The 24,028-nt window shown below is 41.2% G+C and overlaps 1 protein-coding gene across 1 annotated transcript; it reads right to left on the reverse strand.

The window, feature by feature from the left end:
• Positions 1–1,606: 1,606 nt before the first annotated feature.
• Positions 1,607–18,381, reverse strand: hepacamb (hepatic and glial cell adhesion molecule b). The gene is made up of 7 exons (XM_049593078.1): positions 18,212–18,381; positions 12,402–12,743; positions 6,476–6,757; positions 4,038–4,131; positions 3,833–3,906; positions 3,159–3,232; positions 1,607–2,448 (listed from the first exon to the last, which is right to left on the reverse strand). Exons 1-7 carry the CDS (start codon positions 18,372–18,374, stop codon positions 2,299–2,301), a joined length of 1,179 nt encoding a protein of 392 aa, XP_049449035.1. The 5' UTR covers positions 18,375–18,381; the 3' UTR covers positions 1,607–2,298.
• Positions 18,382–24,028: the final 5,647 nt, after the last annotated feature.

Consider the following 24,028-nt stretch of genomic DNA (forward strand, 5'->3'; position numbering starts at 1 on the left):
TCATTGAAAAACAACTTTGCCACTAGGTTTGATGATTTCAGCATCCCCCATGAAGTGATGAGATTTGTGAAGGACCCTTTCTGTGTGAATTTTGAGGCAGACTTTGCAATGAAAGCAAAGGAGCTGATAATCATTGGATGAGGCACCTTTACAACTGGAACTCATTGACATTCAGTCATCAGAAGACTTGCGACAGTCATTGCAGCTGGCAGGTTTTGAAAAATTCTGGACTCATGAAGTCAGCCAAGAGAAATTTCCACACTCAAGGGGTCTTGCACTTTTTCTCCTGACAATGTTTGGCTCAACATACACTTGTGAGTCGTCATTCTCACACATGAATGCCATTAAAACTCACAATCGCATATCTCTCACTGACCAGCATCTGCAACACTGCTTGCGCATTGCTCTGACAACATATACACCTAACTTCACTGCTCTTGCTAAGTCAAAAAAATGCCATTTCTCTCATTAGATGGCAAATGTTGGTAAACTACATGGAAGGTAACAGACATGTTAGTCAAGCAAGCAATGAGGACTGATTTTTGAACAGTATGATGCAGTTTACATGTTATTCACCTCATAATGCCATATTATGCACTTAATTTTTTTCTTGATGTGGTATGGCTCAGCTGGACTGAATATTGAGGTGTCTGGTGCAATTTCAACATGGACAGATAAGAATGAAAAGCCCTCACCAAATCTCCTTATCAGTGTATCTGCTTTTGGCTGAGTAGTTAGAGCAGAGGAACAGTTTAACATTGGTATTGTCAAGAGAGGTCAACTAAGGGACTGTTAAATTGATTCTTCTCATGTCTTAGCAGGACTGACCTGGATGAAGTGATTATTGTTGGATGCAATTTGAAACATTTTGCCTTGATAAAATACCATGCACTGTTAGTTGTTATAATTCTATTCAGTAGTATAGTATGTAGTCTTGTTTTGTATTTGTTGGTGCATTTGAAGTTTAGGTTGTCTGTCAATGCCATATCAGTTATTTAGAATTGTATTCATTTAACAGAGTGATGCAATTTGAAATACCTTGCCTTGATAAAATAGTATGCAGTGTTATGTTGTTATAATTCTATTTACTACCACACTTTGGTTTTATTTTTGTTGGTGGAGTTAAATCTGATTTTGCTTGTCACTCAAATTAGTGAAATATTAAATATATGTGATATGGCTCACCTAGAGCCACTCTACATACTGAGCTATTGAAGGGGATATGGTTCTCTCAATCGTCCATCTTGTCCATGGATGCTGAAACTGATGCTGAACCAAAGTTTATTGGTTGGACTGGCTGCCTCAATCTCAGTGTCCACTTTTATATGATGTCAGAGCAAATCGAGATGAAGTCAGACACCAACCACCATGCATTGTGCCGCGTCTGGCTCATCTTGATGGCAATGATTACATGTTCAACCGAACCAAACAGGGCTGCACCCTTAAACTAGTGGAAAATGAAAAAACATGACAATATGAATGAGTAAGAGCCCTGAGGTACAACTTAAATGACGTAAGAGTCAAAAAGCACAGTGAAAAAAATCACAAGAAACTTGTGAAACATTTCAGATTTTATTAAAGTTTGTATAAAATTTAAACACCACAACCCCTTCACCAACATGGCTTCTTCTGTCGTCTCACTGAAAGTGCTATTAAATCATCTAGTATAACTAAAATAGTAATTTACATTATTTCACAAAATATTACAAACGTGTGTTTTTCTTTTCAACAACACTACAGAAAAAATCACACACAACACTCAAAAGGAGTAAAAGAGGAACATTCTAAGGGTGATTTTTTTCCAACTTTATCCTTAATTTTTTTTTTTTAGCATTAATGACAAACTGTCTTATATGGTTGTGATTTTGAATTCACAATAAAGCATACAGAGAAGTATCTTCATCACATGACAGTTTACACCGACTTCACCTCAGCTTCATGCAGACTCTGTGCCATTCCCCAAATTTTGTAGTTCCCGTAACTAACAACAATGGTAGTTAATTGTAAATCCAAAGACAGGCTTCAGAGCTCTTTAAAAACTTCCCTAATGTCACACTGTCACCATATTCCTTCACAGACTGTGCCTCTAACCTTAAACGCAACTTCGGCTCAAGTTCCAGTTTACTTTTACATAAAACACATCAACAGGCAGTAATAACATTATTGTAAAACCCCAGGAAACCGTTTTGATATATTTCCCAAACTCCGGGCGGATGTGCAGAAAGTTGCCGTCCAGAGTCAGCTGGACACTCTGATGTCTCACATGGTGCGATGTGGAGACTTAAGCACGATGGGCCTTCAGGTATACCTGTGACAGGAGTGGGCAGGGGACCCATTAGACTGGGCATGAGGACTGGTGTATTTGGGGGAACTGGTGTAGCTCGGCGGGTTGTCAAGTTCAGAGGGAGATCCAATACTGTTGCTGGAAGAGTCATCCATGGACGGATCCTGCAAAACAAGATGGCTTCAGCTCAAATCCATTCTCCACCAACAGTTCTCCAGTAAAACAAAGTTCATGTCGTCACTGTCACTAATTCTGCTCTCTGAAATAGGGCCCAGAAGTACAGCTGCAGTGAACAAACACGCAATACATTTTATTTCAGTTGTTTTAAAGTTCCATCTTGAACAAAATGCTCTGACTTCTCTCCCCAAGCTTGGTAAATGAAATCTGTTTCAAGAAATGTTTCCTTCCTGGTTGCACAACTGGAGTTTTTCATGGTCACCCAGACAAAAGAATTCAACATAAATGTATATCATTTTACTAAGCACATTTCTTAATTCTTCATGGACAGTAAAACAAAAAATGAATCTCACTCCCAATTTCACCAGCTCACACAAGTCTGTCCTCCTCTGGAGTGGCATTAAACCTATAGTCTATGGGACTAATTGTAGTGTTACTGAGTGAAACTTAAATATACTTTATGAGACAGTAAGTTCATCATTTTTATTTATACCATATATCAACAGGCCATATTTCTCTATACATGATTACTATGCATGTTCTTTGCTTTGGACAGTCTTTACATCATAAGTTCCACTGTAAATAACCCTGTGTAAACAGAAAGCCTTCAGGGGATATTAGTGTTGATTAAGTTTTAGTCTTGCTACCTTTTGTTAGTCACAGAATAATAAAATCATAGTGGTGATGAAAGAGATACCTTTTGCTGCAGGATGTAAAGTGAAGTTACAGCATTTATTCCGTTATGCTCTGTCATTTTTGGGAGTACACCATCTGTGGCAAAGCACAAAACATCGGATTGTCATTCACATAAATTCTCAACAGGGAATCTTCTAGTCTCATAGTCGACAACACGTTCTCACTCCAAAGTCATCACACATAGCGGCTCGGTCAGTGGATCATCATGTCTACATTTGACGCACTAGATATCCTGGGTGCGTCTGTTGTCAGTTTACGCCTGTTGCATGAATTGTGTCTCTTCGAAATACACCTCTGTTCTCACAGGAAATGTAGTTTGCAGGAAATAGTTTGGAAAATAAACATACAACATTTTTTGCCTTGTGTAACAAACGCACATGGTTACGTTGAGAAAAAAACATCATGGTTTGGCTCTACTTTCATACCAAAGTACTTTTAGGAACTTTAAAGCACCATAATGATGTTGTTGTCTGGCGGCATTTCAAACTGACGCCGTCCTAAGGTGTTATAAACCAATATCGCACGGAAGCGTATCGTACCACTGCAAAAGGATGCCTTTTGATCACACTGCGGTATTTGACAACTTCGAATTGAGAATGGGTTGTCATAGATTAGCTGATCACTTTTTGTTCTTTCATCTCAGTGGAATATTAATTAAGGATAACAATACTATACCTGTAAGACTGATTGGTGAGTGATCAGAGTGGTCATAAAACCTGGAGAGAGGCTTTCTAGCTTGATGTCTTTGCCTAATAAAGACAAAATGGCAATGTATTAACATCATGTTATAATGTTTGTTTGTTTGCACTCCAGATCGACCTTTCTAAAATCACCTTTCTGCTTTTTAGGGTTGATTTAAAAGACTATCAGCAGTTCTTACTTTTTGGAAGGTGTCCAGCAGGCACATATCGTTACCAAGGTGATGAGGAGGAAGATGCCTCCAGTGGAGAGGATGATGTAGAGGGAACTTCTTCCTGGTAGGACATGCAAAATTAAAGTTAATGAATGTTGACAGACAACAGAACAACACAGGGACACACAAGGTACAATACACATAGCATCCAATGTTATAATATCATGCTGTCATAAGCACAAGCCTCTCGTCCATGAACAGATGCACACTTCCTTCTGTGCAGTGATTCAGTTGGTGGGTGTAGTTCAGTAGAAAGAAAATAGTTCCTACACAAAACTGCTTACAATGAGGTCTGTGGATTATCCTGAGTAACCAGGTCATGATATCTGGAAAGAGACATTGTTATTCATTCATTCATCTTCTAACCGCTTCATCCTCACGAGGGTCGCGGGGGAGCTGGAGCCTATCCCAGCTGACATTGGGCGAGAGGCAGGGTACACCCTGGACAGGTCGCCAGACTATCGCAGGGCTGACACATAGAGACAGACAACCATTCACGCTCACATTCACACCTACGGACAATTTAGAGTTATCAATTAACCTAGTCCCCAATCTGCATGTCTTTGGACTGTGGGAGGAAGCCGGAGTGCCCGGAGAGAACCCACGCTGACACGGGGAGAACATGCAAACTCCGCACAGAAGGGCTCCCACGCCCGGGATCGAACCGGCAACCCTCTTGCTGTGAGGCGAGAGTGCTAACCACCACACCACCGTGCCGCCCGAGACATTGTTATAATTTTTTTAAATGTATTTTTTGGCGTTTTGAGCACTACAAGCCAAGTGCCATCTAGTTCCACTAGACTGGCGAGAACCCAGCTACAGTGTTGATTTCGTTGACAAAAAATTTTCATTAACAACCTTTTTCCATGACAAAAACAAGATGATGACCTAAGCTACAAACAGATCTTGACAATTAAAACTAAGATGAAATCTATGTTTCATTTTCATTGATGAGACGTGACCAAAATGTTAGTGGTGGACTATCGGACGTTGAAAGCTGAGAACAGCCATGCTTATGATTATCTTCAAATGCCGCATGAGCAACAGGCTGGTAAATTCCAGGAAATAGTCTGTACCAGGATGTTTCACTAGCCAGCAAAAACACTCACACCGGAGCAGGGTCAGTCGCTGGTGTGAGTTGTGTGCTGTAATTCAACAGTAAATAATCAGCCGTGTGTGTCTGACTGTGGATGGTGGAGCTGCTGAATGGATTTGTGGAGTTTGTTAGTTGCAGTGGTGACTGTTAGCAGTTAGCTCCACTAATTAGCCATTGAACAGAAGCGGGGCAAGCAGCCACTAGGCGCCGGACTTCACAGCTGATCCAAAATCATCATTGCCTAGCTGGCCACCAATGTCACAGACATTGATTTTTTGTTGAATTTAGTTTGTGACGTTGGGTGATCAAATTTCACAACACATTTTCACTCCGACCTTGTCACATATCGACCCTTTGGTCATGGACTTTCCACATCCAGATACGATGTGAAAGGTACCCTGGGTGCGTTGGTGTCAACTTCAGCCTGTTACATGCATTGTCTTCTTTCAAAACACACTTCTGTTTTCACGGGAAATTTACCATTCGCATACAGTCTCTTTCACGTAGTCAGTAAAACACTGCAAATTGAGGTATTTTTGCCTTCAACCACTAACACACGGGGTTGGGTTTAGGCAACAAAAACATATGGTTAGGTTTAGGCAACCTGCACATGGTTGGGTTTAGAAAAAAGGACAGGGTTTGGCTTTATAATCTTACGGTACGCGAACACCCCAGATGGAGTTTCGTTGCCTTAACTTTCTTTCATGTCCCACTGCAAGAAAGTTAAGACAAGTTAAGTCATTGCAAAAGCACAGAATTTCGAGTGTGAGACCGGGTTGAATGGAAATATCAATTTGGCGTAGAATACTGACGACAGATGACGTTAACATTTTGTTGGTTCAAAGTAGTGTTGATAAGCAACCAAAAGCTAACGTCTTCTAAACGCCTCATGTCAACCTCATCTTAGAAGAATGACATTTAGTTGTAGGGCATGGAGAACAAAACCCAACACCTGCAAAATGTCATAATGTTAACGTCCATACAACATGAAATTCGAATGTCGTTAGAAATTTAAAATATCGTCAACCCAGTTTTCATTCCAACCAAAATTTTATATCTTAACGTCTTTCTGACATCATATTGATGTCAGGTGCCAGCTGAGAAGACAGACATCTCTACAGCCAATATCTCCAGCACTCGGGACCTCAAACCAGAACATTCTAGATTGATAAATAGCCCCACAGGTGAGAGAAGGAATATGTAATTTTGATTTTTAAGTGAACCGTCACTTTTAGCAGCTACCCGTGTCAACATAATGTGTTTAATTATTATTGGCGCTGCAGCCAATAACTTAGATAGTATCACTCACTGTAGACCGTCAGTCTGATTGGCAAGCTCGTCATGTTGCCCACAGGATTCTCCACTGTGCAGCTGTACGTGTCATCATCTACCATCAACACCCGTGTGATGGTCAGGAGCTTCTGGTCAGGTGACAACACGAATCTCGTCATATTGGTCAGTGGCTTTCCACCTTTGAACCACCTGTATGTAGTCCTGGTTCCATTGTCATGGGAGCAGTTGAGGATGACGTTTTCGCTGAGCTCCAGTACTGATGTCGACTCCATGTGGATATAGGGCCTGGATATAGACTCTGGATAAAGGCGACAGAAGATACAATGGGTTTCAGTTAGGCTTCAGATTTGAGTGCTGTGAATCTACACAAAGAATATTCCATCTATTGCAGAGGAAGAACCGAGTCATTGATCTGCAAAATATCTGTCAATATCTGTCAAAATAGCAAGTCTTTACACTCAAGTCCTAAATCTGAAACAACTCATATTGTCAATAGGTCCTTTAACCCATATGTCCACATAGGTCGTATGTTCCTGCTACTTCATACAAAACCCATAGGGTGTTTCCTTAATTAGCACACCTATTGGTGGACAGCAAGATAACTCATATATGATGTTCGCAGTTTTAAATGTGAGTAATACTTTTAGTATCACGTCTGTGTGCTAGATACCCCACCAGAGGGGGGAACAAAAATGGGGATGGTACGGAACAGTACCATCCACAACTTTTCACAGTGGAAACAGGAAAAATGCATACCGAACCGAACCGTACCGTACTGCTTGGTGGAAACGGGGTGTTACTAGTTTTACATGGGAGTAGAGTACTGATCTCCTGGATGAAAGTCTGGGTCTTGTTTTATCCACCTGAGCAGACTTTATCGCTCTTTATCCTGTGCTCTGTCACCTGACCTCCTCCTTGCTCCTGTAATAATTAGTATGGCCACTATAGGTCACTGCCTAACCAAAAAAAGATAAATATTGGGAGTAATTTCTGCTAGTAAAAATGTGGTTGTATTTTGGAGGACAGTCTTGAAATTGCGGTGCAGTGTTTGAAAATTGAGGAGAATTATTAGGTTTATTAAGTTAATATTTTGTGGGAAATTTCTGACATTCAGCTGATGGAGACATTGCACATTCATGTATTGTATATGGCTCCTGAGAACCGCGAAATCTTTGGGGCATCAGCTGGCAGGGGATTGCATTCTCAGCAGAAGCGTAGGAAGAAAATGTTCCCCCTGACACAGATTGGCTCCTGAGGAACGTTGTTGTTCCCTCCTACTCTTCTCCAGGATACAGGTGACCTTCACACAGGCCCCTATATGGGCCACAAGCACAACACAACTACTACTGAGCTGCAATATATCAGGAGTGTATTCTACTTGAATATCTGTCCCTGTTGCAGAGGTTAGAGGTGAGCATGTGCCCCAGATAGGATCCCTCGAGTTCTACAGAGGACAGAGTCCTTCAGAGAATTTTCAAGGATGCATGTGTATATCCTCAGCAGGTATAAAGTAAACACAATTCTTTGCGCACAATTTGCAGGAAGTGAAGGCGAGGCCTCTTCAGTGAAACTTGCGCCAGCAGAGCTCAGTAGGATCTAGATGCCATTTATTTGAATAATATCTCCAGTAGCTTTTTTTCATACAAGCATAAGATATTGACAGAAACCTCATAATTTACACTTTCAAATGTGTCCACTGCCGAATAATGAGATTTTTAAACAAGTGTGATGTAGATAAAACATAAACGTTTTTAGATTAATCATTACAGCAGTGATGGAAATGCCACAAGAGTTTCATTTAGCCTATCTGTTTGTTTTTTTTAAGTATAATCCCCACATATATTCTCCCTAAAAGTCACGTGACTTTGAAAATACTGTTGACATTTGTTCAAACTGTACAAAGCCATTTGAGAGTGCCAAAATGATCACAGTATCCTGAAACCCCCTCAGTCCGCTGAGGCTTAATGACGCACACCTGGGGGCACTCGGTAACCTGTTCCAATGTGTGTTCACTGAATGCTAGGAAGGACTCTTGCCTTGCCTTTGTAGGATCATTCCTTGGAAAGATTCATCCTATCAAGGAAGGATCCTTGACTTTGAGAAACGCCAATTATGTTACTTTAACAAGTTGTAATTTCTGAGGCTGAAAAATTAAGCCAGTGCGAAAGTGCCCAAAACTGTAGTTCATTAACTTGAAGCTGGCTCCACAGAGTGTAACTCACATACATTTGACCAGTGAAGTTAATTCTGCTGATCCCACACTGGTTGCTAGAGGGAGCTATAACACAGTGTAATGCTAATGGTTTTGACTAAATGGGGGATTTATACTTCTGCGTCTAATCCACACCATACCTACTGTGTGGGCTCTGCGTCAACGTAGAGCCTATGCCTATTCTACTCAGTAGCCTGACATGCACCTCCCCAGAAATGTAACTACATGTTGCAGCAACGCAGATGTCCTATTTCTGTAAGCTGAAACCATTTCCCTCAGTGGAAACAAAGCTTTTACTTACTTTAACTTCACAGATAAGAAACAATAAATTGTGAAGACAATAAAGCGTCCACAAAAATAGCATGTGTGTGATTTATCCTGGCTTCATATGAGCAGAGGAAATCTCCACGGTCACTAGGTTAATTTACACAATGTAAAATTCCATAGGCTTGTGCTAATAACGTTAGCATGTTGTAGTTGTGGGGAAAATGTGTCCAGATACAGACAAGTGTTTGTGAATGCTGTGAGTTATAGTGAAGCCGATTTGTGGACTTGTGTTTGAAATTGTCTCTATTAAGCCATGTTTAATGTGTGTTTAATGTCTGTTTTGAATCAACTAAACTTTACAGCACTTCACAGAAACCTCCGCTACCGACTAGTGTTTTGGGAGGTGTTACTGCAGAGTGACACAGACACCACGCACAAGTATAAATGCTCACAACAGCTGTAAGGCATAAAATCTTGCTTAATTAGTAGAGAAGAAGAGGCAGGAAGACACTGAGAAACACCACAGTTGCACTCTGCAGAGAAGAATCTAATAGAGAAAAGTTTCAGAGAGCTTCTGTAAAGCACCATGTGTTTAATTTTATTTTCTCCGTGTAACTGGGTGTAAAACCGGAGAATTATTTTGATGTCAATGTGCCTGTTTTGGTATTAATCCGAATCTCAGGTGAGTTGACGTACTGAGTTAGCATGGTAAGCTAGCGATTAGCTGTGAGTAAACGTCAATACTATGTTACTTGTTGAGACCACTGCTTTATTTTCTGTCACGTTTCTTTGCCTTAAGACTACCATAAACCAATCACAGACATCTGTGACTGAATGTAAAAATAGTTTTCTGAGTATTAATCTTAATCTTTATTTATAAACTAAATAGGTTGGTTGATTAGGCGGTTTGTGACATTTTGCTGTGACTGTTGGTTATGGAAGATTTAATGGTTGAACATAAAATGTGAATGCATGTAAATTCATATGGGTTAATATACAAACTGTTTTTCTGTGTGTCATGTTTAAACACAGTGGATTTCAGTTTTAAATCATATGAATGAAGTCGCTGATGCAGATAGTGAGTAAGAAGAAATATGGTTACTAATGATAATGTAATTGTTGTACAATAGCAATATGATATTTTTCCCTGCTGTGTGCAGGTTGGGGTTTTTTTCCTTCTTGAGTCTGAGATTATTTCTGAGAGGATGTGATCCAGGATTGGTGAGCCAGGCCCAGGACCCATGTCAGGGGTGTAAGAAGAGGATCCAACCTGGTTTGCCACAATACCAGGAGTGACAACAACCTCACTTCAGGACAGATCAAGCACATGAGATCTCAACAAACACACCACCTGGGTTGCAAAGATAACACTCACACACATGGGTGCAGATCCCAGGGGGGATGGGGGGGACATGTCCCCCCCAAATTCTGAAAAATACAAATTGTCCCCCCCAATTCTAAATAGCCTAAATGATTGAAATTGAACAAATGTATACAGTAGTCCTATATACTGGGAGAAAGGGAAGATGATGAGGAGAATTGGGAATCCGTGAGAGGCGAGACATGAGAACGTGAGTGGACATAATATGCCTGAGACCCTGAAACTAGAAGTAGCATTAACTAACAGCGAAGCAGTGAAAAGGAGGGGGATGGCTGGTTCCATGTACTACTGGCTGTTTAAGAGAAATAAACAGTAAAGGTAAGCATATGATTCTCTGTGTAGTGCTTTTTGAATGACTTGGTGATGGTGATGAGCCTCTATGAAATCATGAAATATGCTGGCAATTTCAAGCGCTCTGTGGGCATGATTTGCACGTGTGCAATTAAAAAAAATCACAAATTGTGTCCCCCCCAAACTTGTCATCAGATCTGCACCCATGCTCACACACCACACAAGGGATGCCCCCCAGACTAAGAATTTTCTTTGTCGACCAGCAGTCGAGTGTCCATCAGTCGACTAGTCTCCCACATGTTTCTGAATGTAATGATTAAATGATATATTTTGCTGGTTTGAGTTGAAGGTGTGAGAAAGAATAGTATCAGTAACATTGTTAACACTGTGCTACATTACAGAGAAATACAAAAGCGTACTAATGAACCTTCATTAATATAGGCCTATATTTTATCTACAAGTGCACGTCACACACTGAGCGAGCCGCCTGTTAATGACGCTGTGGGCTAATGGGCATGTAGCTACTTCCGTGTTTCAGATGATATGTCATGTTTGTAGTCGACCAATGAAGATGAGTTTACATATCGCCTTGGGTTCGTCCTTCACCTTCTCAAAATGATCCCACACTTTGGATTTCCTGCCCGACATGTTATTAACTAGCCTGTGGAATAACCGCAGGTACCAGCCCTGGAAATTAACCTGACTCCTGTCTGACTACTGAGCGTGGACACTTCCTGTGTCTGTCCTTTCAAATTAAAGTCACACATGGTCCAGTCGTATTGGATTTATTTTGACATGGTGCAGCTCCTGATAGAGTTTCACATTTGTTTGTTTTTCTTCTGCAACTAAACAACCAATGAAATCTTGTCAACTGATGACCTTTTTGGTCGACTAACGTTTGGTTGACTATTGGGGGCAGGCCTACACCACACACCTGAATTGAGGAGTTGAACTGAAAAGAACTGAGGAGAAAAAAAGACAAAAAAGGACTGAGAAAACAGCATTTGTGCTGTAGGGAGACAAGTTGGGGATAATTAATTATTTTTAATGTTTATTTTTTTTCAATGTTGCAATAAATCAAGTCGTTCACTTTAAGCTTTTATTAGCTGTGTATCATTTGCTCCTGAGTCGAAACCTAGAGAAGATGGGCCCAAATATAATAAAAGATCTTAGTCTCTAAATTCAATACACTGTGTTATAACACAGCTCCAACCTCTTGTCCATATATGGTCACTTCTGGCTCCAAAGAAACAAGATGTTGACAGCTGAAATGAACAAACTAAAGGTTTTCAGAACGGCAGTCTACAGACAAATGGGTGACGTTAGGGTAGCTACATCTATTATTTATACAGTCTATGTATTTTAACAGCCCTTTAGTCAAAGTCAGAGTTTTAACCTGAGTCTAATCATCACACTGGGACTTAAAGGTCTTGTGTGCAGGATTAAGTGGCACCTCGTGGTAAGGCTGCAGATTGTAACCAACTGAAACTTCTGTGAGCCAAGCGTGTAGGAGAATTATGGTGGCTGATGCAAAACACCAGTGTTTGTTTCGTTCATTTGGGACCACTTTAAAACAACATGGCGACCTCCATGGAAGGAGACTTGTTCTGTGCGTAGATATAAATGAATCCTACACACTGGACCTTTAATTTGGACCTGAGTCTAAGTCACAGATAGTAGTATGTCTCTATGACACTAGTTCAGAAAAACAGGTGTGACTTTACCGCCACATTAATCTTATAATCATACAGTAGAAATCTTATAATCATACAGTAGAAGTCATCCTCCTACCGTCCACAGTGAGCGTGATGCTGCCCTCTCCTGTAAAGGTGTCATCTGTTATGGAGATCTCCACGTCATAAGTTCCGTCATCAGAGAGTCTGAGGTTGTGCAGGAGGAGAGTACCGTTCTCAAATACCAGGATGCGGTCACGATACTCAGGCCTCAGGGTCCCGATGATGTCAGTTCCAATCGACTGGACAACAGTGACAGACTTTTCCCTCTTGAGCTGCCACTTGATGACCGGCAGGTCAAGGCTGAAGCTGTTGTAGCGAACAGACAGCAGGGCCTCCCCTCCCATTGCGCCTCTAATGAGAGTGTTGGGTATAGTCATGTTCACTGCCAGCACCCCACCTGCAGAAAAACACATGGGAGAGTTTGCTTTTTTATGTCCACACCACTCCAGCACAACAGTTTCACAAGTTAGATTTTGTTATAGAGAGTATTATGATTAGTTCATGGGTGCAAATTTTCCTGCCAGTAAAAACACAAAAGCAGCAGAGGACTGTTAATTTAATTTGAAGAACAGAGGCCTGTGCTATGAAGCAGGATTTGGAGTTAGTGAGGTAACTTCAGGGTTAACACTGGTTTTAAAACAGAGCTTCTATCAAACACATCATTTTAGCAGAATTTTAACTTTTGCAAAGTTTATTTTAGTCCACAGTGACAGCATTGATATTATTAGATCCTGATTCATCACTGCAACTCAAAAGAAACAGTCTGGCATCACTTTGAAGTGTTTTATGTGACATTTTCAGTTAGTTTTATCATCATCCAACTCGACAGCAAAAAATATACTTATGTCACATTTAGCCTTGTGACACCTACACGTACTTTGAGTGTCGGCCGGCGGTGAATTTTCTGAATACTGTGTTCCATGTTTCAATGTTAATGTTTTTACAGTTTCCGTTTTAGTAGTACAGAGTATCGTTTATATCTCACACCACTGACATTTTCTTGTCTTGCAGTCTCAAACACTTTCAGTATCGTTTTATCTCATCTGATATGAAGTAGCCTACTTCATTCATGGGTCTGATGATGTCACTCGTAACGAACAACCCCGCCTCTTCGCCCTCGTGGCTGGATAGGAAAACCCAGAGCTGACTGAACTAGTTGACTACAGGTTTATAGTACAGGTTAGCACAGGCCTCTGCTAGAATGTGACTCACAGACATAACAATGCCTTTGGTAAAGTAGGTTGTGGCTCTCTGCAACCTCAGAAAGCAACAGCTGCAATCTGCCATAAAGGAAAATGAAGATGAAGCAACTATAGTCACATCTGAAGCAGGAAGTGTCATGACAAGTTTGTGTTCGAGCTACTTTTTAAATCTCCTGCGGTGGGTCGCACAAATAACATGTAGTCAAAATATCACACATGTGCCGCCCATGATCCCGTCCTGACGGCTGTATTTTTTATACATTCGGAGTTCCACCACTGTTACTACCTCCAATGGTGCCTTCAAGACGAGACAACTCTGTCTTCATATTTAGCAGTTGTACCTTTTATTCAGAACTGCAAGGCATAACAGCGTGAAACTCCCACCTTGACGAGGCATTGTAAAAGGGGCTAAAGAAACACCAAGGAGAATCTACCTATCACCCAGTGTTGTCTGAGATGTTTATAGCTGTTATAGCTATAGTTATAGCAGTATTTATAGTTTCACAACTTTTTAACTATCATGGGGTGGCAGCAGACAGTCCACAGGGACTTGGCTTGGGAACTGGACGGTCACTGGCCTAAGTCCCGTATGGACCAAGTCCCGTATGGACCAAGCATGGTGTGTGGACTGGTAGCTAGAGAAGTGCCAGCTCGCCTCCTGGTCCATGGGCAGCCCCCTCGCTCTGACATCTCTCCATTTAATGTATGTATAGGTCCTGTTTGTGCATGTGTGTGTATTTCGGGCCTGTGTGTATATGACAACAGAGAGAAAGAAAATTAAGTATATCTTCTTCTAAATCTGCAGAACAGCCATCTTTATTTTTACCTTGCTTGTAATTTTATTGCAACTCCAAACTCAATGTTGATATGGGACAATTCTGCAAATGTGCACCGTATTTTGAGATTCAAAAAACTTAAAGATAATATATTTATATACTGTCTGCACATGATAAAATTAATTTTCACAGAGCCATCCACCACTCCGACCTCCACACTCTTACATTCTGCCTTGCTACATGAAGGACACACCACTTCCTGTACTAGCACTGAATGTTGGCGTTGGACATAAGTACATTATGTACAGTGGAATCATGCAGTATGAATGTAATCTTCATGGATGCCGCTGTGTATCAGCTTTACGAACAATCAACAGTTTGTTGCACACAAGCAAAATGTAAATAGTTGTCATTATTCACTGTCAGTTTTATTGTTTTTTCATCTGCAGTGAGCAATACATAGTGAGCTGAAGGCTAGTGTGGGCATCACGCCCCATCTCTGCTGTATACTGGGGCCAGTTTGCATGGAAGATCCACATTACCATGGGAACAGCTGTCAGTCCTTGGGATGGGCCAGCATGAGCCAACAAAAGTGGGGATTGTTTGTTCAAATTTCCTTCTTGGCAGTTCATGAAAAGAACGCTGGGAGCAGTCCAGATGCCATGCTAGCTCTGCAGAAACAGAGCAGCTCAGTGACTCTGCTGCTAGCCACAACAATAGCAGGACAGTGATGAGACACGGCCACAGCTGAAAATAACTGAACATCTGAAAACACTGCTTCTGAGTCATCCTCTAGGCACAATTACTGTATTACTTACAAAGGGTGGGCACAAGACTGTAAAAGCACCCACACGGTCCAATGCAATCCAACACCAGAACAACAAACACTACCTTTGTGATGCCTATAATGTTTGGTTTTCAGAGATTCGTCAATTCAGCTGACACTGAACATGTTGTAATATTACAACACAGTCTCACAGAAATACAACCCCTCAGCCAGTGGTGGAATGTAACTAAGTACATTTACTCAAGTACTGTGCTAACATACTTCTGCTCCTCCACATCTCAGAGGCAAATATTGTACTTCTTACTTCACAACATTCATTTTGAAGCTTTAGTTACTAGTTACTTTGGAGATTATCAATACAAAATATAAACCAACTAATAAATTATGATATAATTTTACAGATTAACTACCCAGCAGCACATTAATTAATTAAAATGAGCTCTGCCTTTACCAGCTGCAACATGAAATTGATGAACACATTAATGCATCAATATTGTAATCCAATAATGTAATTTATCCATAATGAGTACTTTTACTTTTGTACGTTTGCTTAAGTAAATATTTGAATATAGGGCTTTTACTTGTAACAGAGTATTTCTACACTGTAGTATTGCTACTTTTACTTAAGGGAATTACATCAGTACTTTTTCCACCACTGCCCTCAACAACACATTAAGTGGTCGTGGGCATGAAATGTCTAAAAATTACATGCTGGCAACAGGAAAAAAATGACAATGTAAAGTCTATTATGAATTATTGAGGTGTTTTTGTGAGACAGTCGCAGTTTGGTTAGGTTTTGGAAAATAAAAACACTTAGTTTGGTCTAGAGAACAAAATGTACTTTCATAAATTTAGGAAAATATTGTGGTTTTGGTTAACTACGTTTGGGACGTCAGTGACATAAACTCGCATACTGTACGCAGTTACATAGAGTACCTATGTAAAGAAGTCTACCTTGTGTGGTAACATAAAGTACCAACATCAAGTACATTGCGTTGGTATGTAAAGTACCTAGGTAGTCACACAATGACTGTAAAGTCCATAAAGTCATGTAACTACAGTGCCTTTTGGTTTCAAAAGGGACACAAACAGTGGTCTCCTGTGTAGAAAGTTTTTAAGGAGATGTAGTTTACCTTGACATGTTTCGACTGTCACTTCAGTCTTCTTCAGAAGCGTCATCTGACGTGCGTCAGTCTGAAGAATACTGAAGTGACAGTTGAAACATGTCAAGGTAAACGACATTTCCTTAAAAAATCATTGTCTGGAAAAAGTAAAATTTCTACATTTAATCTATTTTGAGTAGACAAAATGAACCTAATTACACTATTAAGTGGTCTCCTGGTTGGAAGTTGAGGTTTGTTTGGATCTGGACCCCATGGATGGACATTTCGTACCCACCAATGCATTGTCCATTTGTCGCTGGACACAAAATGGACAGGACAAAGTTGCCGTTGATGTTGTCGTGTCCATTTCACGCAGTTCTATGAGACTGGGCTGAATATTAAGTGTAATACTGCAGAAATTACTACAATTCATTGGTCACAATCATTAACTGTAGAAATAATGGACACGGCCACCGTGACTTCACTCTTCAGTTTGTGGACTCCATTTTTGAAGCCTCGAGTTCGGCATATCGGCTGCAGCCATCTTGTTATTTGGAGGATCTAATTGAGAAGCCGAGGACACTATCAGTGGACAGCCTGTCACTCTGAGCAGCTTGCCCTTAATTATTGCTACATTAAACCTTAATAAAATGTAAACACATTATATAAATATTCACCCCCTGTACAGGTGTCATGAAGGGGGAAATGAGCTATAGAGACCAAAACTGTTTTTGGTACAAGGTTGTAAACATGTTTAATTATGCTTTGAAGTTGGGCATTTTAACATGGGGGTCTATGGGGATTGACTGGTTTCTGGAGCCAGCCTCAAGCGGCCATTCAGGGAGCTGCAGTTTTTGGCAGGCGGGAGGGTTGGTGGGTGGGTCCAACAACCACCGACTTTCACTCTGGAGGCCATTCTTTGCTTCCTGTAAGACTTTTACAGCCAAACCATGTTCTTCTGTCCTAAACCTAACCATGTGTGTGTTGGCAAAACGTAACCACGTGCATTTATTGTTGAAGGAAAAAAACGTTAATTCGCTTTGTTGTACCGACGTAGTGCTTTTATTTTGAAAGAGACTGTATGCAAACTGTACATTTCCTGTAAAACAGGCGTATTTTGAAAAACAACAATGCATGTAACAGGCTGAAGTTGACACTGCGTCCCAGACTGTCAAGAACTAACACACCCAGAGTACCTTGCACATCATATCTGGATGTGCAAAGTCCATGACCAAACGTCAATATGTGACAAGGTCGGAGTGAGAAGTGCTGGAGAAATGCATTAAGTAGGAAGAGGAGAGGGCAGTAGGCCGACTGATGATGTCATGTTATTGGAGGACATGTTCAAATGTCACAAAGTCTTAAAAAAGTAAAAGAAGTTTTAATTTAAGTGTTATTTTCTAGTAAACAGTTCAACTGAACATTTTTTACCTGCCTATTTGTTCGGCTGACAGTTTTTCTGATCCCTTTTTCTGATTTGACATAAAGTAAGAAAATAAAAATAGCTTTGCAAGTAGCAGACTACTCATTTTCCAAGTAGCTTGTGCAACATTAGTCAGAACAAACCCTGTACATGCTCTGTTTGCATTTGTATTAGGTATGCAACTTTAATATCGTACACCAGTTAACTCCTGTTGTTTGTGTTTTCTGCTAAACCTCAGCTAGTACTGTGAAAGCATGGTAAAAATTTCTGGAAATGTGAGTATCTACTGGGAGGACTCTCTGATAGTTTCATCCAGCAAGTTAGTCAAGCAACGCTGCATTTGGAAAATCATATCTGCAACTGATTCCCTTGTTCTGACACCAACAAACAACTAAATTAAAAAACAAATTTCAATAATCAGCTTTTGTTTGCTCCAATATAAACCAAATCTTAACAAAATCCTTCAGACACAATGTATAAACATTTCAGTGAAAAATCAGACTGTTGCGAGGCAAACCTAAGAGATCTATTTATATCAACTAATTTTAAAGCAAATTCCAAAAATGCAACGTACCTGAATTGAAGGAACCGAGACACACGAGCAATAAAATCTGAGAAATTATTTTAGCCTTAGAAGGAGCTTCCGTCTCTGCCTTCATCTTGGGTCTCAAGCTTTGTTTTCCTCCCAGACAAACAGCATGATTTGCGACTCTGGGCAGGACGGAGAACACAGTCATTCTTTCAGGCTCAGCTGGGACTGAGTACATGTTGTTCTCAAAAGCCAATGTAGAAGCAGGACAAAAGTCTGTGTGTGTGTGTGTCTGGATGTCCGTTTTGTACGCTCAGTAAGCTTAATGTTTTTATTGCAACAATAACTGATATATTCATAAACTGAACAGAAGCGTCAGTGTTCATCACGCCTCATCATGAGTGTGTCAGTGTTGTTTAAACTTGCTTGTCTTTCAGTTTTAACAGTGATGGAGCTGCATAGAAAACAAGTGTATCCTCTTGGAAATATAAATGTACTCAGTTAATATAATCAGCGCATAAGACTTTTTATATTTGCCGTGTACAAACTGATAGTTTGGTCCAATGTTGTCGATATGTGGATTAATTTTCTGGACCATGAATATCTAGTTATACTAGTTTTCAAGACCAAGTGTCCTGGACTCAAGAGTTTCTCAAAGGGAAATTTTGTCCCACTGTTAGTGGAAAGGTCATGGGGGTCACCAAGGTTATTAGCAATCATCCTCAAGGGAAAATAAACGTTTAAAGCCCAATTCAGACCAAAGATTTGCGACAAGACAAAACCATTTTCGAACGTTGCAGAGAAAAGTTGCAGTGATGTGAACTGGACGGTCTGAGCTCAACTCAAGCTGGCTGATGGTGTCACCTGCAACTCAGCTGGTCAAATCAGTGGCAGTTGGTTTTTAAAGCACGTCACCTGTTTCAGCAGCCAATCAGCTTGTAATGAAGTCCACTGGTCAAGCCAAAATGACCACAGACGGCGTGCTGGCTTGCTGCAGCAGGTGCTCTGTCCGTGCCAAGCCCTTTGTTTCCATCCACTGCTGCTGCTCGCTGTATGTACTTATGCCCCGCCCACACACACACATTCTCATTGAACGGTTAATTGGTCAACCTATCTATTATTTCTATTATTATCTCTGAATACAGTCCATCTGATGCTGGTCTTGTTTCTGTTTTTCACCGTTTCACATACAGAATATGGGCAGGGGGACAACATTTTCAAAAGTGGGCCCCTCATCCACAACCTTACTATTTAAAATTGAACTGAAAAGTGAAACTCATTTGTGCTCTCCTTAAAACCAGACTCCAGTACTGAGGGTTTTTAAGTGAAAATTCATGTGTTTGAGAAGATAAGAGCATACGACTATTCCTTTAATGATCCATATGACTTATCAGGTAGAGTCTGCACTAATTAAGAGTTAGTACCTGAAACATCGACCTCTGATTCCTGCTGTTGAGCCATTTTTCTCACTGTGATCTGAGTCTGTACATCTTTTCATGCAGTTAGTGAAAATTATTCACAACAAACTGATCAACTGTGTTTTTTCTCATTCGCAGAATTCAGCAGCACCATGTCTGAGGAAAGTACATCGTCTGGAAGTGAAGGCCTTGAAAGGAAGGCAACTCCCCATATAATGACCCTCAGGAAGAGGATGAGGATCTCAGAAACAGACAGCCCGTGTACATCTGAGGAGGATGTCAGTGTTAGAGTGAAGAGGAAGGTCAGAAATGATGGGGACGGACTTGTTAAGAGGAAGGCTAAGAAAAGAAGACTGGACCTTCTCAGATGTGACGAGGAGGTGGCGTCGTCCTCAACAGACATGGACACAGGTAGGCTGACCAGGTTCAGACAGTGGTGGAAGCAGCACTCAGACCAGCAACACCACAGTGTAGAAATGTTAGTCCTGCATTTAAAATGTCATCTGCAGCTGGCTTATTTTTACGTCTCAGGGCTGGCGACAGCCGTGGGCTGAGGCATTAAGTTTTTGGCTGTCCATCCGTCCCATTCTCGTGAATGCAATATCTCAAGAACACCTTGAGGGAATTTCTTCAAATTTCGCACAAATGTCCACTTGGACTCAACCATGAACTGGTCATGTTTTAGTGGTAAAAACGTCAAGGTCCATGTGACCTTGTGTACGTCTCATTTCATGAATGGGATATCTCAAGAATGCCTTGAGAGAATTATTGTGACTTTGGCACAAATGTTCACTTGGATGTAGGGCCTGTGTCCACACAGCGTTTCTCTTCGGCAGAAAAGCAGTGACAGGACACAATCCCATTCTCCAGTAATGTACCAGTAACTCTGGAATAATGACAGCCTGTTCAGTCCTTTAGTTTAGAGGACTGTTTGTCCACGTTAGTGTCTGTCACTGTCAACAAGCTGATGTTCTTGTGTGTGTTTTTTCTCGTCTGTAGAAAGCAGCAACATCTCTGTGGAGGATGTGAGGAAGAAAGGCGTAAAGAGGAAGGCCTCTGCCGATGGAGAAGCACCAGTGTTGAAGAAGACGAGGAGCCAAGACCTCAAAGAAGAGACAAAGGACGAGACCAGGGAGGATTTGTTGGTTGAAGCCCTAAGAGGTCAGTAGATAGTGACTCTGGCTTAACGTTAAGTGTAAATGGACGTTTTTCACAAATGTATTAAATCAAAATATATGTGTGTGTCTTTTCAGCTGAACTTGAGGCCAAATATCAAGAAGAAAATATGCTTGGAGAAGGAGGATGTGGATCGGTCTTTGCTGGATATTGGAAGGCAGATCATTTACCTGTAAGTAACACATTCTCATACACACACACACACACACACACACACACACACACACACACACACACACACACAGTATCATCAGATGTTGCTAACCAAAGTGCTGTTTGTGTCTTGTAGGTGTAGGTGCCATCAAACACATTGCAAAAAACATGGTCTACTTTAAATATGTGGTGAGTCAACAACACTTTCTGCTGTTGCAACACATTCTCACTCCGACCTCGTCACATGGACCTTTGGTCATGGGCCTTCCACATCCAGTTACGATGTGCGAGGTACCCTGGGTACGTTGGTTATTGACGTTCTGGGACGCCATGTCAAGTTCTACCTGTTACATGCAGTCTCTTTCAAAATACAGTGGTGGAAAAAAGTTTTCGGACACCCTTAAAATTTTACACAATCTCAAATATTATCATGAAATATTTGTGGAAAAATCTTTTTTGTGTTTCAAAAGGTGTGGCTGCATTGGACAGATACAAACAAATACAAATTATATTTTTTGTTTATTGTTTACAAGAAAAACTAACAAAACTAAATTCTTGACAGTTTCAATATGTCAGTTCTCAACATTGTCGGTATCAAAGTCAACAAGTAACAGAGAATGTGTTCAAAACTGAACAAAAAATAAATAAACCATCACATCATCAAATTAATATTCAGTAGTCCTGCCACTGGCACGTAGTAGAGCTCTAATCCTGGCTGGCATGTTCCCCACGAGCCTTTCACACTGTTGAGGGGTAATCTTGTCCCATTCTTCTTGAATCACTGCTTTTAATTCTTCTAAATTTGTTGGTTTATGCTTTGAAACAGACCTTTTGATAATCCACCACAGATTTTCAATGGGGCTCATGTCCGGGGATTGAGCTGGCCACTCTAAGACCTGGATACTGTGCTCCTGCAGCCAAGTTCTACTGGCCTTGGATGTGTGGCAAGGGGCATTATCTTGTTGAAACATCCAGTTTTTACCTCGACAGAACAGTGCACGCGCAGAAGGGAGCATGTGGGTTTCGAGAATGGTACAATACTGGGTAGAGTTCAATGTGCCATCACAGACAGTGAGATGACCAACACCAGCAGCACTCATGCATCCCCAAACCATGATACTGCCTCCACCATGCTTGACAGTAGGTACTGTACATGCTGGAGATAATGCTTCGCCTGGCCTTCTGCGTACCCTCACATTAGTAGGAGGAAGATAAAGCTGGAAACTGGACTCATCTGACCACAAAATCTTCTTCCAATTCCTGGCTGTCCAGTTCTTGTGTGCCTGGGCCCAACGACGCCAGGCTAGCCTCTGTCTCTCATTGATCAGGGGCTTCTTGATAGCCTTGTAGGACCTAAAAGTCGGCCACGTACAGTGCGGGTGGAACACTGGACACCAGTTTGGTTTGACCACTGCTGCTGAAGCTCCTGTGATGTCATTTGGCGGTTTTGCCTGCACATGCGGATCAGGATGCGGTCATTTCTTGCTGAAGAAACCCTTGGACGCCCAGATCTTGGTTTGTCTTCCAAGCTGTTGGTTCGTCGGTATTTCTGCAGAGTGTATCCAACTGCTGAAGGACTGCATCTGCACTTCCTGGCTATCTGGCGGCAGCTGTACCCTTCCTGGCTGAGAATCTTTATCTTCAAGCGTGTTTCCTGCGTTAGGTCCCTTGTTTTAGCCATTTTTGTGTCTGAAGAACTTTCAAATGTGCTGGCTTTATGTAGACACGAAGCTTGGCAACAAAAATTGTGTCTTTTAATAAAAAGAACGACCTTCATCACTGGTACCAAAATGAGCCAATACTCAAAATTTCTTATGTATTTTTATGGAACCAATCAATTTTAAGTTTTTAATGGCTTTTTTAGGATTCATTTAGTATTTTGGCTGTGACTGTACTAAAAGAAATTGCACTTGAAGACCTAAGAGTGATTCTTAATGCAATATTTCACAAATGCATGGGGTGTCCGAAAACTTTTTTCCACCACTGTAATCACACCATGTTAGTGTCACAGTGCGAATTGACTTTTTTCCTCCAACAATTAACGTACGTTGTTGGGTTTCGGAAAAAAGGACACGGTTTGGCTTTATAATCTTTCGGGATGTGAATGCCGCTCTCCCGGGTGAAAGTTGGAGTTTGTTGGTCCCATCCATCACCACTTCCATCCGCTGTACTTGGGACTTTTAACCGGCTTAACTTTTGTTCTTGTCCTGCCTTGTTTCCCCCTGACGCTTGTGGTGCCGTTAAACTATAACGGCAACCAGCTGCGTATCATGTCAACGTTAAAGGATGGCTTTTTTGGTCAGTGTCTGATGCTGCAAATCACTGCCTATGTGCCGGATTTTGACGTCCACGGAGTGAGACTGGGTTGGCTGTTGAACTCTCTGACGGAATGTATCCTGCTATCCTACTATTAAATGGAGAAACCTCTGTCCCTCCGTCTGTCATCATCTGTTTTCCTCCTCACTGCTTTGACCTGTGTCTCTGAACTTGCACATAGGCTTTCATCTTGGTCATGTGCAGACAGCCACGATGCCATTTTTGCCTTTTTCCCACATTTCTACTGTTTATATTCGCGTTTATTTCCACTACCCATTCATACTGTCAGCACCATTAGCAACACGAGCTGCGCATGCGCAATGAACACCTGCGCTCAGACCACAGTTTATGGCTGGGACATGCAATTGCAAGCACCAACACTAGACTAAGGTAATTATTTTACTGAACGAATGCACATCTGTGTCTGTGTGCGTGAGCCAGCCATTACGTATTTTCACTTTACTGACATTGGCCTACAAACATTACAAACTGAACATTGTGCTGTGCACTTTGCACTGTTTCTTTCATTCTTTCTCCGTGTTGCGTTTGTATGTGTGTACCTGTGTGCTCGCGCACAATCCCGCGCACGCGTGTGCCTCCGTGCCATCGGCCAAAACTATGTTGTGTTTTGTTTTACATTAATATTTATTACATAATGCATTTACAGTGCTCTGATTGATTTTTTATTCCTCTATACATAACACATCCCCAGGTATGGACTAGTTGTTATTATTTAGAAACCTTGTCTCTGCTTTGCCCTTTGTGTCAAACTGGTAAAGAGGACCATCTGAAATGGTCC

Source organism: Epinephelus fuscoguttatus, linkage group LG12 (genome assembly GCF_011397635.1).
Source record: "Epinephelus fuscoguttatus linkage group LG12, E.fuscoguttatus.final_Chr_v1".
Taxonomy (NCBI): domain Eukaryota; kingdom Metazoa; phylum Chordata; class Actinopteri; order Perciformes; family Serranidae; genus Epinephelus; species Epinephelus fuscoguttatus.

Bases quoted from the DNA above. Each gene is read 5' to 3' on its own strand.
- hepacamb (XM_049593078.1), bottom strand. From the start codon at position 18,374: ATGACTGTGTTCTCCGTCCTGCCCAGAGTCGCAAATCATGCTGTTTGT. The intron at 12,744-18,211 runs GTACGTTGCATT...GTTTTTCTGCAG, and splicing joins TCTCGGTTCCTTCAATTCAG to GTGGGGTGCTGGCAGTGAAC. The intron at 4,132-6,475 runs GTGAGTGATACT...ATGTCCTACCAG, and splicing joins AATCAGACTGACGGTCTACA to GAAGAAGTTCCCTCTACATC.